Source organism: Acomys minous, assembly GCF_964271855.1.
Source record: "Acomys minous genome assembly, chromosome: 3".
NCBI classification, from domain to species: Eukaryota; Metazoa; Chordata; class Mammalia; order Rodentia; family Muridae; genus Acomys; species Acomys minous.
In genome coordinates this window covers 21,909,444-21,928,899 of record NC_140485.1, presented here as the reverse complement: position 1 = coordinate 21,928,899, position 19,456 = coordinate 21,909,444, and the positions used below count along the sequence as shown (strand labels likewise).

At 40.8% G+C, this 19,456-nt stretch overlaps 1 protein-coding gene across 1 annotated transcript in view; it reads left to right on the top strand.

Annotated features, from left to right (window-relative positions):
* The window catches only part of AP4E1 (adaptor related protein complex 4 subunit epsilon 1), a 68,590-nt gene that overhangs the window by 15,193 nt on the left and 33,941 nt on the right, over nt 1-19,456 (top strand). Inside the window, exons 5-8 of the mRNA XM_084775280.1 lie at nt 4,445-4,566; nt 9,146-9,305; nt 11,023-11,189; nt 16,728-16,801. Of these exons, the coding sequence (XP_084631406.1) occupies nt 4,445-4,566; nt 9,146-9,305; nt 11,023-11,189; nt 16,728-16,801 (523 nt within the window). The remainder of the gene's footprint in view (nt 1-4,444; nt 4,567-9,145; nt 9,306-11,022; nt 11,190-16,727; nt 16,802-19,456) is intronic.

Sequence of the window (19,456 nt, the reverse complement as noted above, 5' to 3'; positions counted from 1 at the left end):
ATAGTATGTGCTGAGCGTGAAAGTGTTTAGTGGGCTGAGAGTTTTCTGGTAGTCTTAAGGTTTTATTGCAGATAGAATCGTATCTGTAAATTCTTCCTTTTGTGTTTCCATCCTTATTTTCCATTCTTGTCTCATTGTTTTGAGTTTTTCCACACTTAGGATAATACTGGCTGTAAGTTTGCCAGACATAGCCTGTCATGTTCCTTCCATTCTTAGTGTCTTCGAGACTTTCATCATAAAGAGAGGTTGCATTTTGTCAGAACCCTCCTTTGTATTTGGATGATCATGTGGTTTCTGCCTTGTGTCTAGTTATGTGATGTGTTACTATTAATTTGCATGTTGACCCATCCTGCACCTCTAGAATAAAACCTACTTGATCATGGTGCATGATCTTTTGATTTTGTTTTGTTTTGTTTGTTTTGTTTTGTTTTTCAAGACAGAGTTTCTCTGTGTAGCCTGGCTGTCCTGGACTCGCTTTGTAGACCAGGCTGGCCTGTGACTCACAGCGATCTGTCTGCCTCTGCCTCCTGAGTGCTGCACCATGCCCGGCTTGATTTGTTATTGAATTTGGTGTGTTGTTTTGTTTGTTTTGTCTGTTTTTAGACAATGTCTCACTATATTTCCCTGGCTGGCCTGGTCACAGAGTTCTGCCTGCTTTTCCGACCTGAGTGCTGGGATTAAAGGTGTGCTCCGCCATACCTGGCAGTTTGCAAGCATTTTATTGAGAATTTTGACATTTGTGTTCATCAGAGGAATTCGTCTTTAGTTTCTTTTTGTTTCCTGACTAGGTTTCATAGAGAGTGTTTGGTAGTGTCCCTGCTTTTCTTTTTTTATGGAATGACTGAGAGACTTTGGCCTTACTTAGTCTTTAAAGTTCTGGTAAAGTTCATATGCTCTGTGAAGCCTTCAGGGCCTGGATGGTTTCAGTGGGGATTTTATTTATTACTGCTTCAGTCCTGTTCCTGTTGTAGTTATATTTAAATTATCTCATGTTGGTTTGATTTTGGTGGGTCATGTGGATCTGGAAATTAATTTATTTTAGATTTCCTAAAGTAGCATAATGCATGTTTTTAAAAAATTGGCCTGGAGAGATGGCTCAGCTGTTAAACGCTAGGCTCACAACCAAAAATAAAAAAATGTTCTATTCTGAATTTTATTGTTGTCTGTTGAAATGTCTCCCTTTTCAGCTGTAATTTTATTATTTTGGGTCCACCTTCTCTTTGGTTGTTTTGCCTAAGGGTTGATCTCGTTTATCCTTTCAGAGAAACAGATATTCCATTGATTCTTTGTTTTTCTTCGTTTCTGCTCTGATCTAGTTTTTTTCTACCTACTGGTTTTAGATTTGGCTGTTCTTCTTTACTGAGACCCTAAGGTACATTTTTATATTATTTGCTTGTAGTTTCTCTGATGTAAAAAAATTAAATCCAATTTATCATCATCATCATCATCATCATCATCATTACTGTATGTGTGCAGAGTGTGTGTGCCATGTGAAGGTCGAAGGCCAACTGTGGTTCCTTCCTTCCACTGTGGGTTCCAGGGATTACGCTAAGGCGTTCAGGCTCCTGAAGCGTATGCTTCTACGTGCTGAGCAAGGTTGTTCCCTTCCTCAACTCTTCTGACTAACTTTGGCTTAAGTTCTGTTTCATCAGCTAGTAGGATATTAACACCTGTTTGTTTCTTATTCTATTTCCTTGGATACCCTTTTCCATCCTTTTTGCCCTAAGGCTGAGTCTGTCTTTGAGTGTGAGGTGCATGTTTGCTTTGTTTTTAATACAGTATAGCATTCTGTCTTTTGATTGGTGAATTGAGGCACTTGGTAATGCAGAGTTATTATTGTAAGGTACATATTAATTTTGTAGTATTGGGTGTTTTCTTGATCTTCATTTACTTAACTAATTTTTTTAGTGTAGTTTATTTTTCCCAGGCTTCATTTTTCCTTTCAGTTTGAAGAATTTCTTCATGTATCTTCTATAGAATTGATTCAGTGGTTTTTTTAATTCCTTCAGCCTTTTCTAAAAGCTCTTTAAAATTATGTGTATTATTTGTACAGGGGCGTTCACTGTGCTTTATTCCTTACACGATGCAGTTTAGCCATGCTCACTTTGATCCTCTCTTGCCCTCTGACGCCTCTATTTCTCTTGGTCTCCCAGCTGTCCCCCTGCTATGTTCATGTATGGCCCAATGAGTTTCACTAGTATTATTTACAGGAGAGTAGGTAAAGGCATATTAACAGGAGGATGGGTACCTTACTGGTGGCTACACTGCAGAAGAAAATGTCTACCCTGCCTCCATCAGACAGCTGCATATACATCCTCATGGAGGGCTGGAGCCCCATGAGCTCATCTCTCTTCTAGGGCAGGGTGTTGATGGCCCAGTCAATCTTGTGCAGATTCTTTTTTTTTCTTTTCTTTTCTTTTTGTGCAGATTCTGTGGCTCAAGAGTATATGTCACGGCTGGAAGTTAGCTTTCCATACTTCCCAACTTCCCCCTGGCTCTTAGACTCTTTCTGCCCCTTCCTCATGAAGTTCTCTGATCCTTGCAGGGGTCATGTAGATGTTCCATGTATGGCTGGGCATTCAACTGTTGCTCATTTTTACAGTGTTTACCAATTACAAGTAGTCACCATTAGCCTGTTTCTGTTGCAGGAAAGCTGCTTTCCCCCCGACCGGCCTTGCTGCATGTGGTTGCCTAGCACTGATCTTTCAGAGCTTGAAATACAGCTCCAAGTCCTGCAGTCTTTAAAAGTTTTTGTTAAAAATTATTGTTCTCTTTTTGTTTGTTTGTTTTTTCGAGACAGGGTCTCTCTGTGTAGCCCTGGCTGTTCTAGACTCGCTCTGTAGACCAGGCTGGCCTTGAACTCACAGCAATCCACCTGCCTCTGCCTCCCAAGTGCTGGGATTAAAGGCGTGCACCACCATGACAGCTAGAAAATTATTGTTCTCTTAATGAGCCTACTCTTACCTATGACTTGGTGTTTGTCTGTTACTTTTCCATTGCTGTGATAAAACACCACAACCAAGGCAACTTATGAAGAAAGCATTTAACTGGGCTATGGTTTCAGAGAGTTAGAGTCCATGATGGCAGAGCAAAGACATGGTGGCAGGAACAGCTGAGAGCTCACATCTTGATCTACAACCAAGAGGCAAAAAGTGCACTGGGAATGATGTGGGCTTTTGAAACCTCACAGCCCAGCCCCAGTGACACACCTCTTTCAACAAGTCCATACCTTTTAATCCTTCCCTAACAGTTTCACCAAGTGGGGACCAACCATTCAAATGTATAAGCCTATGGTGGTCATTACCACCCAAACTACCACAGTGTTTCTTATGGCACTCAGTATGCCTTCTTCTGCATATTTTGTGTTTGAGGTGTAAGATGAAATCAGGAGGTTCTTTTCTGGTCTCATTTGTTTAGTATCCTAAATGCTTCCTATAGTTGGATGGGCAGTCCTTTTTTTTTTTTTTTTTTTTTTTTGTATTTGGGAAATTTTCTGCTCTAATTTTATTGAATACAATTTTCTATACTTTTGATATGGAATTCTTCATTTAATGCCCATAGTTTATAGATTTTATCTTCTCATAGTGTCCAGTAGATATGGAGTTCATTACTCTGGCTAGACTGGCCAACCGGTGAACTCCGGGATTCCCTGTGTCCTCTTCCCAGAACTGGGATGACGTGCGTGGCTTTTACATGGGTACTGGAGAACTCACCAAACCATCTCCCAACCCCTGTCAAAGTTTAAAAAAAAACATTTAATTGATTAGTGTGTACATGCACACGTGTGCACATACACACTTGCTAGAGCATGTATGTGGAAGTCGAAGAACAGCCTCTAGGAGTCAGTTCTCTCCTGTGTCACTGAGGCAGGCAGGGTCTGGTCTTCCTGTCACCTGCCCGTCACCTGCCCTTGAGCTTCTGGGCATTTCTATCTCAGCACCCCATTTTACCACAGTACTGGTGTTATATAGATGCTTGCCACATCTCTGGCTTTCTTTGTGGGCTCTGGAGATTAAATTGTCAGGTTTGCTTAGTGAACCTTTTTTTACGCACTGAGCCACCTTACCAACCTTTCTTTCAAAAATATATTTACTCACTTTACAGACCATATGCGTATTTAAGTATGTATGAGCACATACGTTTTATTGTATTGTGTAAATTCTAAAGCTCCATTTTTATTTACTAGAAAAGTTCATGAAGTTGTTTTATTAGTCTGGGAAAGTTTAAGGGTTATGACAAAGGAGACTGTTTGGCCTGTAGCCGGTCAGTTGCCTTTGACTCTGTTAAAGTAGGAAGTATTTCATAGGTTCAGAGGCAGGTGTGACTGTGTAAGTTGATTATAAAGCTAGGGGCAATGACTACGTAAGCAGGGTTGTTGTGATGCTGAGTTTGTCATCTCTTCTCTAAGTTTGTGCAGACTGTCTTCTTTGCTTACTTATGGCAGGACCTGCAGAGCACAAATCTGGTAGAAGTGTGTATGGCACTCACTGTTGTCAGCCAGATTTTCCCTCGGGAAATGATTCCAGCTGTTCTTCCATTAATAGAAGATAAACTTCAACATTCTAAGTAAGTAAATTGTTTTGACATAGATTAGATGTCTATACTATATCTATTTTAAATAGATATAGTATATGTGTATATTTTATTTATTCTTTCACAGTTCCATACATCTGTATAATGTAGCTCAATCATATCCACCTCTAGCTCCCTAGACCCTTCCCAATACATCTTCTTCACCTTCATGTCTTTTCCCCCTTCTAATAATAACAACAACAACCTTCTGAGTCCAGTCAGTGCTGCCCATATATGCAGTGTTGAACCACCCACCAAACACGAGCAACTAACAGGAGCCTGTCCCAGAGAACAATGACTCCTATTTCTCCAACAGCCATCAACTGCCAGTAGGTAGGGCTGGACCATTTGAGCCTCCCTACTGCTCATGCTGGAATATTCCCTGGCTTCGTTTTGTGCGAGGCTTTATGTAGATAAGCACAGCTCCAGTGAGTTCATAAGGTGGTGACCACGTCATGGCCAGAAGGCAGGCTTTTCGGGATTCCTCCCCACCCTCCAGAAGGCAGGCTTTTCCCTACTCCTCTCCACCCTCCCGCTCTTGCATTCTTTCCTCCCCTTTCTAGCATGTCCCCTGAGCCTCGAAGCGATGGTGTTGGTAATATAGATGTCCCGTTTACAGCTGAGCACTCATCAGTTTGATGAGCACTTCTCAGCACTTATCAGTTTGATGAGCACTTCTCAGCACTTTGAGCAGTTAAAAGTCTCTGCATTAACCACTGCCCCACTGCAAAAAGGTTTTCTGATTAAGGTTGAGAAAAGCACTCATTTATGGGTATAAACACAAATACTTAGAAGACAGCTTGGCAATGTGTCCATTTAACAAAATAATAGTAGTAGGTTCTCTCAGAAGGCCCATGATCCCCAGACATGGACTTTTGACTAGCTTACAGTATCATGCATGAATTCCCTCCTGTGGAGCAGGCCTCCTATCCAATTAGAGAGTGATTGGTCCCCGCTGTACTAGTCATGCCATTATTGCACTGGCACATCTTACTTGACAAATCAGTATTGTTGCATATAAGGTCTACCTCTGTGGTAGTCACCAAGAATATTGGTCACCTTCTCCCCCAGTGGCCTGCATGACACTTTCCAGCACTATTGTATTAGAGTTCTCTAGAGGAACAGAACCAATGTATATATATACATTCATTCAAACATACATACATACATTTCAAAGATTTCTTTTAATTATGTCTATGCATATATATGTCTGTGTGTGGGTATGTGCACATGAGTGCAGGTGCTCACAGAGGCAAAGGCGTTAGATCTCCTAGAGCTGGAATCACAGGCAGTTATGAGCTAACTGACATGGGTGTTGGGAACTGAACCTGGGTCCTCAGGAAGAGGCAAGAATAGCATGTGCTTTTAACCATGTATGTATACACACATATATACACATATATATGTATGTGTATATATCAATACATATATACATGCTATAAAATTATTATTAAAGAATTTAATAAGTCAGCTTTACAATAGTAACAACAGCAGAATCACACCCAAGAGTCGATAATCTCATAATTGCTTAGGCCTTGAGGCTGCGTGCTTCACCAGTCAGGACAGTCCCATGGTGGCTTTCTCATAGAAGAGGGCGGAGGTGGGACAACAAGGAAAATATAACCTGTGGTCTCTCACTTCAAAAGGCAAAGTGTCTCAGCAGTCCCAGTGTGGCCTGGATCACGCCGGTCTCTAGTTCACAATGAAAGCTTGGAAATGCTGGTTCTGCCATCAGCAAGGGGATCAGCAGCAGCAGCAGCAACAACGGGGCACATCAGTTGTGTCCAAAGGGAGGCCAAGCCTGCAGAAGGCAGGGTGGTTGTCCTTTTTGCTATACCCTTTTGCTATACCCTTTTGATCTGGGCTGCTAGCAGAAGGTGCAGCCCAGAATTCGCTGGGCCTTCCCACATCAGTAAGGACTAACAGGACACTTACTTCAGGCGAAGCTTCCTACTCAGGTGGTTCTGATTTGTGACAAGTGGACATCAAAACAACTAAACCAACAGTGGAAACTAGCTGCCAGGGAGAAGCTTCCAGTTACTTCCAGCTTGATGACTAGCTTACCATTTGTATATGCTACAGTACAATGCACTGTCATGTTAGAATGTTAACATACTTTTTGTTTTTGGAGAGTTTTAGGGTTTTTGTGGGGAGGGTTGGTTTTTCGAGACAGGGTTTCTCTGTGTAATAGCCCTGGCTGTCCTGGACTCTTTGTAGACTAGGCTGGCCTCGAACTCATAGTGATCCACCTACCTCTGCCTCCTGAGTGCTGGGATTAAAGGCGTGCACCACCACACCGGGCTGAATGTTAACATACTTCTAAAAACAGATAAAATAAGTAATAAGAGAAAAAAATCCCAAATCTCTAACAACCCTTATGTAAAAAAAAAAAAAAAAAGTTCAAGCATGCGTAGGGTTGGGAGCTGAGGAGGCGGCTTGGTTGGTAAAGTGTATGATGTACAAGCACAAGGACCTGAGCCCTCAGGTAAAAAGCTGGACATAGTACCACAAACAAATCTCTGTAACCGAAATGTGTGGTGCCTCTGTCAGCGGGGTTTCACAGTGTAGTTATTGTGGACAACCAAGAGCAGTGAGTGGCCTGTGTTGTTTGGGAGCCTTGGAGGCTCTCTTGACTAGTAAGCCATCTAATAGCCTATGGTTTCCGGGAAAAGTGTTGCTCCCTGCTGTAGGGACCCAGTTCAAACCCTTTCTTTTGTAGGCTCCATAAGCCTTGAAAAGGGACTGCTTTACTAGGGAATTCCTGCCCGGGACCAGAAAACTGCTCAAAACCTCCTGGCTCAGGAGGTCGTGGACCCTATGGGAGGACTTACTGTTGTTTTGCTAAGTGGACATATTGTTGAGCTATCAATATATATTTATGTTTATCCCCTTCCTTTTTTTTCCCCAAGACAGAGTTTCTCTGTGTAGCCCTGGCTGTCCTGGACTCACTCTAAGCTGGCCTAGAACTCACAGAGATCCTCCTACTTCTGCCTCCCGAGTGTCAAAGGCCTGCGCCACCATGCCCAGCTTTCCCCTTACTTTTGTTTGTTTGTTTGTTTGTTTTGTGTTTTTGAGACAGAGTTTCTCTGTGTAATAGCCCCAGCTGTCCAGGACTCATTTTGTAGACCAGGCTGGCCTTGAACTCAGAGATCCCCCTTCCTCTGCCTCTTGCGTGCTGGGCTTAAAGGGATGCGCCACCATACCAAGCTCCCTTTCCTTTTTTAAAATTTAAAATTACATTTATGCATGGGTGTCCTGTGTGTGCGTGTGTGTGTGTGTGTGTGTGTGTGTGTGTGTGTGTGTGTGTGTATGTATATATGGGCAGATGTTCATAGAGGCCAGAGGCAGCCAATGCCCCTGGAGCTGGAGTTATAGGTGGTTGTGAGCCCCCTACTGTGGATGCTGGGATTTGAACTTGGGTCTTTTGCTTGTCTGGTATGTACAATTCTCTGAGTTCAGTCCCCAGCACTGAAACACAACAACAAAACATAAAAGCAAAACCAACCAGAGAAATAAAAGACTAGGGTGTATGAGCTCATCTTTTCATTTTTGCTGCATGTTTGCGAGACATAATCTGCTACAGATGGAGTATGAGACTGGTCTACACTTTAGCTCTTTATTATCACGAGGCTTTACAAGTCCAGGAAGAAGAGTAGCATCTTTTTTTGATATGCCCTCTGTGCTTCCCTTTCCTGCAATGTTCCCTGCAATGAGTTTACTTACTTATTATGGAAAACAATTGCTGGGCATGGTGGTGCACACCTTTAATCCCAGCACTCAGGAGACAGAGGCAGGTGGATCAGTGTGAGTTCAAGGCCAGCCTGGTCTACACAGAGAAACCCTGTCTCTGAAAATCAATAACAAAAACAAAAAACCAACAGTAATTTAAAAGGGACTCAGGAGAGAGCTCAGTTGCCAATGTGCTTGGAGTGTAATCGTGAAGACCTGAGTTTGGATCCCTGCCATCTTTATAAAGCCAGCTATGTTAGCATGTGCCTGTAATACCAGTGCTGGAGAGGTAGAGACAGGGAGGGGAGGGTCCCAGGCCTTCCTGGCCAGCCAGGCTAGATAAATTCAATCGGCAAACTCCAGATTTGCCACATCTGACCCTGTCTCAGAAAAGAAGGTAGAGAGTGACAGAGGCAGATACTGACATCAAGCTGGCATCCGCTTGCACACACATGTACATCCACTTGCACACACATGTACATCCACTTGCACACACATGTACATCCACTTGCACACACATGTACATCCACTTGCACACACATGTACATCCGCTTGCACACACATGTACATCCACTTGCACACACATGTACATCCACTTGCACACACATGTACATCCACTTGCACACACATGTACATCCACTTGCACACACATGTACATCCACAAACGTGTGTCTGTACACAACAGTCTTCCCTCCCTCCAAAAGAGGATCTCTTGAAATCTTACTTCTTATCAAGAAGTAAGATTTTTGTCTTTTTTTATACTTTGCTACATTAGACTAAAATAATTAGTAATAGATACTTGGTGGCCGAGGTTGCCTTGTTAAATTTCATTTTTTATCCTTAGGGAGATTATACGAAGAAAAGCAGTTCTGGCATTATACAAATTTTACCTCATTGCCCCTAACCAAGTACAGCATATCCATACTAAATTTCGGAAGGCACTCTGTGACAGAGATGTTGGGGTCATGGCTGCCTCTTTGCATATATACCTTAGGATGATTAAGGTAAGTTGGCAATTACAGCATGTGCTCAGTAGTTACCATTGTAACAATATCACTGTGGAATTAGAAAACTCAGGGGCCAGCCGTGGTGGCGCACGCCTTTAATCCCAGCACTCGGGAGGCAAAAGCAGGCAGATCTCTGTGTGAGTTCAAGGCCAGCTTGGTCTACAAAGTGAGTCCAGGACAGCCAGGGATAGGAAACCCTGTCTCAAAAAGATGGGGGAAAAAAAAAGAAAGAAAACTCAGATACCGCAGTAACATGATTAGTATTTTATACCATTATCGGGCTAGAGAGATGGCCAATGGGTAAGAGTGCTTGCTGCACAGCAGGAAGACCTGAGATCAGATCCTAGCACCTATATAAAAAGCTGGCGTGACCATCCGTGTGTGCCTGCTGCCCTAGTGCTATGGAAGCCAGAGGCAAAGGGTTCTGCATCTTGCTGTCTCACAGTCTTGTTCTAGGTTCAGCGAGAGCCCCTGTTACAAGAGAATAAGGCAGGGTGTTAGAGCAGGACACCCAGAATCCCCTGCGGGGCTCTGCATGTGCATAGGCACACACTGTGCATATACCACAAACATATGTACTATATTTACACATATAAATATGTTTTATGCTATTATTTACCTTTTTTGTTGGTTTTTTTTTTTTTTTTTTTGAGACAAGGTCTCTCTGTGTTAGCCTTGCCTGTCCTGGAGTCACTTTGTAGACCAGGCTGGCCTCGAACTCACAGCGATCCGCCTGCCTCTGCCTCCCAAGTGCTGGGATTACAGGCGTGCGCCACCACACTCGGCTACCTTTTTTGTTGTTGTTTTTTGAGACAGGGTTTCTCTGTGTAGCCTTGGCTGTCCTAGACTCATTTTGTAGACCAGGCTGGCCTTGAACTCAGAGCGTTCCACCTGCCTCTGCCTCCTGAGTGCTGGGATTAAAGGCGTGCGCCACTATGCCCAGTTTTATTATTTACTTATAAGTGTAACTTTTGTAAGTTGTTGATAATGAGTTGTATGCAAAAAAGATCCGGAATCAAGTCCACAACTGGTCAAGATTTAGAGGAAACTGACTGTGTGGTGCCTGACCACAATAGATACATCCACAACACAACTCCCACACCGCAGGCTCGGGGAACGTTCTGCCGAGGGATGACAAGATTATAAGAGCCAGAGGACTAGGCCATCTGCTGTGAGATAGTGTCTCCGGTGACAGGGAGCAGCACTCATGAAATCTCAACAATTCGGTCACCTAAAAACCTGAGCAGTGACAGCAGTGGGTGGGAGAAGTCTCATAAGGCCCCCTCTCCCCAAAGGAAGAGCTACAGGCAATTAATGGCTGCTGGGGGCGGGGGCTAGTCTTCTCCAGTGGTGAGGCCCTGGTAAGCTACCCAGGGAATACCAGATGGTCAGTTTAAGCATATATACAAATGAGCAACTTTAAATGGACTCAGCAGATTGTTTTTATATGTATTTTATGTGCATTTATGATAATAATAATTAAAGAAGTCATGAGTTTCAGAGAGTGGGGGAAGGACGTGGGTGGAGCTGGTAAGAGGAAGGAGTGGAAATGATATAAATATAGTACTCATGTATGAAATTATAAACATATATGTGGATAGAAAGAATAAGGTGGCTACACAGCAAAGGTTAGCCCTAGATTATATGAGATCATGTTTCAAAAAAGAAAGAAAAGAAAAGACGTTGTTATTAACAGATTTTTTTTTTAATGTAGGAAAATCCTTCTGGCTATAAAGAACTGACTGAGAGTTTTGTAACAATTTTAAAGCAAGTGGTGGGAGGAAAGCTCCCGGTTGAGTTCAGTTACCACAGTGTGCCAGCACCGTGGCTGCAGATCCAGCTCCTGAGAATCCTGGGACTGCTGGGAAAAGACGATCAAAGGTAAGCCCTGCCAAGTCACCGACTGACCACACATGTCGTACAGCCTAGGTCAGTCACCAAGAAGCTTCATCAAAAACCTTCCAAAACTTTTCTAGCACTTCCTGCCTTACTGGTGGAACTAAATAACTGATGTGTGAACACAGATTCCTTCCGTTTACTGGGGCATTGCTAACTTACCCATATTTTCTCTTTGTGAAATGTACTTGCTTAATCATTGGAATAGAGAGTGAGCCAGATAATAAACACTTCACCTTGTGTGGGTCACATGCTGTCTGCTGCAGCTACAGCACTCTGTAATAGACTGAAAATAACCATAGAAAACACACAGGTCAATGAAGGTGGCTGTGTTCCAGAAGAAAAAAGTTTGATAAAGATTAATGCCTGAATTTCAGATGATCTGAACATTTCAAAAGATATTATTTTTAACATATAAAAGCTATTCATAACTTGCAGTCATAAAGAGGGGTGAGTATGACCAAAACACATTATGTATATTATGAAAGTGTCAGTATGAAGCCCATTATTAGTAGTAGATGCTAATAACATGGAAGTCACAAAAAGGAAACCATAAAATATAATATTTGTCATCTATTTTAGCAAACAGCAAAACAAAGATAGAGATTGTCTCTTAGAAGCACCTGTGCTGAAATTGAATTAAATTCACAGTCTTTCTTAGAGTTAGTTACCATTTGATAGGAAACACAAAGAGGGATATGTTAATGGTGTTAACTCCAAGATGCAGGCTGTGGAGAATAGGAGACAGATGACTTTCATCAATGATTACATGGAAGAGAAAATTGAAAAATAAGAATGGGACTGGAGAGATGGCTCAATGGTTAAGAGCACTGGTTGCTCTTCCAAAGGACCCAGGTTCAATTCCCAGCACCCACATGTCAAATTACAACTTTCTGTAACTTCAGTTCCAAGTAATTCAACACCCTCACACAGACATACATGCAGGCAAAACACCAATGTACATAAAGTATAAATAAATTAAAAAGCTGGGCATGGTGGTGCACGCCTTTAATCCCAGCACTCAGGAGGCAAAGGCAGGTCGATCACTGTGAGTTCAAGGCCAGCCTGGTCTACAGAGTGAGTCCAGGACAGCCAAGGCTACACAGAAAACACTGGCTTGAAAAATCAAAATAAATAAACTAATTAAAAAAGAAGAGGGGCTGGAGAGATGGCTCAGAGGTTAAGAGCACTGCCTGCTCTTCCAAAGGTCCTGAGTTAAATTTCCAGCAACCACATGGTGGCTCACAACCATCTATAATGAGATCTGGTGCCCTCTTCTAGCATGCAGACATGACATTATTCAGGCAAAACACTGTATACTTAATAAATAAATAAATCTTCTTTTAAAATTATAAAAGAAGAAACACATATGGCCAGTAACTAATAAACAAAGAGAGAAAGAAACGTAAGAATATGTAGATTAAAGACATTTAAAAGCATTAGCAACCAATTAAAATGTGTTGGTCCTGGGCTGGCAAGATGCTGAGAAGGAAAGGATGCTTCCCGGCAAGCCTGGTGACCTGAGTTCAGTCCCTGGGACCCACACAGTGGCAGGGCAGAGTGGACTTTGTTTTGGGTTTTTTTTTTTTGTTTGTGTGCTTGTTTTGTTCTTGTTTTTTGTTTTCTTTCGAGACAGAGTTTCTCTGTGTAGCCTTGGCTGTCCTGGACTCACTTTGTAGACCAGGCTGACCTCAAACTCACAGCGATCAGCCTGCTTCTGCCTCCCTGCCGAGTGCTGGAATTAAAGGTGTGTGCCACCATGCCTGGCTCAGAACTGACTTTGTAAGTTGTTCTCTGACCTCCATGTGGGTGCCACAGCTTTTGTGTCCACACACACATCACACTCACATGCACTCGCATGTGACACACAAAACAGGCAAATAAATGTAAAAGAAAGAATGGGTTTTATTTGGATCCTAATTTCCAAGGAAAAATCTATGCTGTAACTGATAATTTGAACACAAATTGGACATTAGGGAATTATGCCTGTATATATATTACAAAGGAGATCTAGTGAATATCTATATCTCTTGTATAAATGTACTTGATTTTGAAATATTTATGAACATTTATTCCTAAGGCTATGCTCTTCTAGAATTTACTTCAAAAATAATCTTTACATGTAGGAAGCAGATAGAGTTGTCCATTACTCACCTGTGGAAGTAATGTAATGAGAGCATGGACTGACACTACTCTTTTGTATGTCTTTCAAATTTTGTATATCTTTAAGTGTTTCCATAGTAGAAATTTAGAATAAACTTAATGTAAACAACAAAGAGAAACGGTTTTCAATCATAAAAGGAATAAGACACACAGGTATTGGGAAGAAAAAAATCCAGTCATTCATGTCCTGATGTCACCAAATTCTGTTGTAGCGAGGCCGGTGGACATTGGTCGTAGTAAGGGACCATGGTTTGGGAGTGGGATAAGTAGAGAAAATGCTATATTATTTGAAATTTTTTACATCTTACTCATCATGTATATTCTTGTACTAATTTTGTTGTCCTATTAAGGCTTCAATTAAATGGTAGGGTTTTTTTACTTAAAATTTTTTTATGTGTATGGGTGTTTTGCCTGCATACATGTCTGAGTACCACATGTGTGCCTGGTGCCCACAGGAGCCAGAAAAAGAGTCAGATTCCCCTAGACTGGAGTTACAGGTGGTTCTGAGCAACTGGATGCAGAGAGTTGAACTTAGGTCCTCTAGAAGAGCAGTCAGCATGCTTAATCACTGAGTCTTCTCTCTACTCCCAAATGCTAATTTCTTTCTTTTCTTTTTCTTTTTTCTTTTTTAATTTCTTAATACTTAATAAAACCAAGCAAACTAGAAACAACTTTTCGGCTGTATCAGGCCTAGAGCTGTCCTTTGCCAGCTCTTGCTCCGCTTGGAGATTGGTATCTGTGCACAGTGTGTGTCATGCTTTTCAAAATAATAGACTTTTTTAATTCCAAAGAAAAAAGGCCAGCATGGCCAGGCTCGTCACAGCAATAGCTCACTCTCAGGTACCACTTTCTGTCTTACTTATTTTTCTATTGCTATGACAAAACACCAATGCGAAGGCAACTTATAAATGCAAATATTACATTTTGGAGTTCACAGTCCCAAAGGTTAGTAGAGTCTCTTACCATCATGGCATCAGGCAGGTGGGAATGGTACTGAGAGCTTACATCTGATTCACAAACATGAGGCAGAGAGGGGGTTAACTGGGAATAGCACCCCACCCCAGAGACACCTCCTCCAACAAGGTGACACCTCATAATCTTTCCAAACAGTTCCACCAACTGGAGAGCAAGTGTTCAAGTATGTGAGCCCTTGGTGGCCGTTCTCATTCAAACCCCCGCAGTGCATAAGTTCGTATTCCTACATCATCTGTTTACATATGTCTGATACTTTTTAAATGATTGCCTCGTGGATTCCAAGCTGCCTCGAGCTCACTATGTAGCCAAGGGTGGCCTTGAACCTCTGATCATCCTGCTTCCACCCTGAGCTCCTAGACTGCCAGGACTATCCAGTTTATGTACTACTTTTGTTTTTAAAGTGTTTGCTGAAGTATTTGAGAGCAAGTCTAACTACATTTAGTATGTTTGAGAACAAAGATCATTCTGTGCTAAGAAAATACTTGCTTGTCAGTGTTCTGGTGTTGATGTTGTTCAGTGGGTACATCTGTACTTTGATTCTTAGCCTTCCAAAGGGACCATCCTTCAGTGCGTTGCTCTTAAAGTGCCTTGTCAGCATCCACCTCTCTAGGTGCTCACCAGTTCGAACTGAGCTTATAGAATTCTGTCCTGTTATGCCATGGAGCTAGTTCAAGGTTATTGGAATTCTGCCTGAAAATTAGTAATTTCATGTTACTGTATTATAACTTACTGATCCAAAAAAGAGCTTTGTCACTGTGTGTTGTGAGGAAGTAACTTCAAGGATGTTTAGCAAATTTACTAATTTTATTGTTACCATCTTCATAGATGAATTTTGAGAATACATAAAAAGATGAGGAAGATGCTCTTTACCTTCAGGTAGCTCAGTCAAATGGTAACTAGGTGAATTAAATAAATATGTAGAATCTGAAACTCTTATAGTATAGAAAATTAGAATGTTTTCTCCTTTGCTGAGCAAGCTATAATAACATTCTGTGCTAATAAATCTTACAGTTCATGGGACTGGAGAGATTGCTCAAGGTTAAGAGCACTTGTTACTCTTACAGAAGACCCAGATTTGATTCTCAGCGCCCTTGGGGTAGCTCACAGTTGTTTGTCTGTAACTCCAACACCCTCTTCTGGCACCAGGCATGCATGTGGTGCACAGACATTCAAGAAAAGCAAACACCCATACACACAAAATAAATTAAAATGGATTTTTAAATATTTATAATTCATATGACACTTAATTAGCTTAATGTGGCAACATAAAAATGTTTACTTCATAACATGATTATAAAATATTTTATTAAAAATCTTTCTTAGGAAAATGTTTTGTATCTATTATTTGATTATTTTCTATCATTATGCATGTTAGGTTATTAATGTGTAGCTCAACCATGTCCATAAATGTTTCATATTTCATGAGGTTTTTGCCTCTTTGACCAGACCGTGACTTGTAAAATTGAGATACCACACTATAATCTAGGTGTAGTATTATTGAGTTTTGTAGAAGGATTGGTAGTGCCTGCTGTAGTGAAAGAAATACACAGTAAAATGACAAATTTTAGAGTGTTATCCTGGAATCTCATTGTATATTTATACTTCTGTCTAGAGAAAATCAAAACACATCTACTTTGAATTAACTTTTGTTTTTTGTTTTTGTTTCTTTGAGACAAGGTTTCTCTCTGTGTAGCCCTGGCTGTCCTGAAACTCACTCTGTAGACCTGGCTGGCCTCAAACTCAGATCCACATGCCTCTGCTTCCCAATGTCTGGTATTAAAGGTGTGTACCACCACCACCCAGCTTTGATTTTTTAATTTTTAAAAGTATCTGCTTCAACCCAATTAACTGTCACTATAACCAGTGACCATAAAACATGATTGTTTGTTTATTTTTAATATAACTGGAAATTAAATTTTTCTTAGAAAAAAACCTAGTTGCTCTTTAGAAAAAGACTAGAATTTGAATATTTTTATAACACCAAGGCAGTTGATAAACAATAATATACATCTCAAATAATACATATGAAATATTAATACTGTAACTGAAAATGGAAATATTTTATTGTAAATAAAATTATAAGAGGGCATGCTCAATCAAATAATGATCTGGTTTGTAAACTAGGAACAGGTCAGGACAGTGTTGATTGACCTGTGTGTCTCCTCATTGGCTAAATTAGTCCCTTTTGGTAAAATAGGAAGTTTATCTCATGAAAAGACCAAATGAGTTCTTTTGATGTGAAATTTTGCATAACTTTACTGTAAAATGAATTTTTTCCACTTGTCTTCTGTAGATCTTCAGGTTTAAAGAGAGAGAAGTTTGAAAAACTGTTTTGTTGGGTTAGAATACTATAATTCTCCCGCAAATATAATATCTCTTAAACAGGACAAGTGAATTAATGTATGATGTTCTTGATGAATCCTTACGAAGAGCCGAGTTAAATCACAATGTCACTTATGGTAGGTAAAACATGAACTTGTTTTCCTAATGACTAATAGTGCTTTTCAGTGTCGGACCTAAGTCTATGTTAGATTACCATAAATTCCAAAGAAACGTTTATGCATTAATTTTAAGATAGTTCTTCGGGTTAATGTAAGCACTGAAAATAGTAATAATTTGAAATTGTGGCGTTTTGTGTGTGTGAGTATAGATAAGCAAGTATGTGTATGTGTGTCTGTACACATTCATGGGTGTGCACATTCCTGTGGAAGCCAGACCAGTTCTGGGTGTTGCTCCTACCTTCTGAGAATGGGTCTTTCCCTAGGACCTGGGGCTTGCTGATTAGATATCTGGCTGATCAGTGTGTTCCAGGCATCCTTCTGCCTTTGCTCCTAGCCCTGGGATTGCAAGCATGTGCCATTATTTCTGGCTTTTTCTGTGGGTTCTGGGACTAACAGAGACTAACAGTAACTAACAGGGTCCTCTTGTTTGTTCCTTGTGCTTGTTTGACAAGCATTTTACCAACTGAGCTATCTTTTCAGCTGTGAAATTGTGACATCTTCTAAATATGTATTTAAATTCCTTATTATAATTGTCTTTGTTGCAAACACCCACCAAAAGCCAGGCATGGTGGTGCATGCCTTTAATCCCAGAACCTGGGAGGCAGAAGCAGGCAGATCGCTGTGAGTTCAAGCAAGTCCAGGACAGCCAAGGCTATGCAAAGAAACTCTGTCTCAAAAAACAAAAAACAAAATCCCACCAAAACATTTAATTTTGAAGATAACTCATTAAGTCTGTGATCTATTTTGTAAAAAGTTTCTATTTGAAGTTCTTAAACTGGTTAACCAGTTGTCAAGTATTTATTACATTTCTTTGATATGTTAGAGATAAGACCATACTAAAATCTAGTCTGAAGAATTCTGGATTTTAATCATAACCCAACCCAAAATCTATAATCCAACCCAAAGTATCAAAGATAAAACTAGTGTTGTGAATGTTAGAACACTACAATTTTTAAAATTTAACAATTTATACTTGGTATTTGGATAAGGACTTGGATTGTTATTGAAGAGTAAACAAAGTATTGTTTACTCTTATTGTTATTATTTGCCTTGTTGTTATTAGGCAATAATAATACATAACATTAAATGCCTTGTTGTTGTTGAGGTATTTGTTGTATTTCTGATGTATATGTACAGCTTTCCATGTGGAACTGGAACCCACCTTTGTAGTGCGCTTCTCCACCTACGTGTGGGCTCCAGTAACCGAACTCAGGCGGCCACAGGTTTGTGGAAGGTGCCGTCTCCCACTCGCCCATCCCTCTGTCCTGAGAGGTTCTTAAGCTTCGACACTTGCAGAAGCACTTTCTACTTTAACCACTGCGGAGAGGGGAAGGAATAGCACAATGGCCGTTCTTTCCATTAGGGACGCATATTCCGATTTCTGTGGTGTTGGAGAGCTCTAGGTGGGAAAATAAAAATGTAAATCTTTCAAGTAGGAGATAAAATATACTCAGTTGCTAGAGTGCCTGTCTACCGTGCATGAAGTTCTGGGTGCAGTGTGTCGGCCACTGCTGTAACCCCAGCGCGGTGAGGAGGTAGGGTGGTGATAGGAGGGCCCTCGAGGTTCACGGTCACCCTGCATTACACAGTGAGTTAAGGTCAGCCTGGGCTATGAGACCCTATCCCATCCTCCAAAAAAAAAAAGAAAAAATCTATTAGATTCATTTTCTTTTTTTTCTTTTCTTTTCTTTTCTTTTTTTTTTTTTTTGATTGACCTTTCAACCTAATTATGCCTAAGTACAAATTTTGGAGTATTAATATTTTCTATACTGATAGCCTAGTAATCTCATGAGCATCTAAGTATAAAATCTAGAGTTTAGCTGAATAATAAACAAGTTTTTTGTTTATGAAACAAATTTGATATCAGGAGAGTTCCCAATGGCAAGAAAAAAAAATCAGTTATAATAGAAAAACAGAGTATCATCATTTTAAATTTTACTTGGGACTGTTGTAATAGTTCAGGATTCAACAAGTTTTTTTTTTTTTCAAATAGTGACCATGATATTAAATACTTTAGGTCTTTCACATCACATGGATTTCTTTTTCTTTTTCTTTCCTCCTCCTCTGTGTTCTTTTTTCTTTTGAAACAGACTCTCACAGAGCCTATGCTGGCCTTAAATCCATACATAGCTGAAGGTGACCTTGAACTCTTGATGCCCCTGCGTCTGCCTTCTCAGTGCTGAGACCATAGGCATATGTTACCATGGTTTTCACATAGGTTTCTATTGCATACTCTCCTTTTTAAAACCCTTAATTTCTTCTTGTTGTTGTCTGTGTGGAATGCTTACATTCCATATCTTGCCTGTGGAAGTCAGAGGACAACTTAGTAGAGTTCCCGCTCATCCCCCACCTGCCGGCCCTGGAATCAGAGTCAGCTCACCAAGTTTGTCAGGCAAATGCTTTACCCATGAGCCATCTCCCCGCCTTGCTCTCCCTGTTTGTTTTAAACCTTTGTAAAATATGAAAGTCATTTTTAGTTCATAGGCTTACAAAAGTTGTCTGAGGATGGCTTGTGGTGGTTGCCTATTTTTGTGAATTGTTGCAAAGCCCGTCATCTGAATTTAGGGTCACCTACTATGTAGTACTTAATGTTCAAAATCAGCTCCCCTCTTT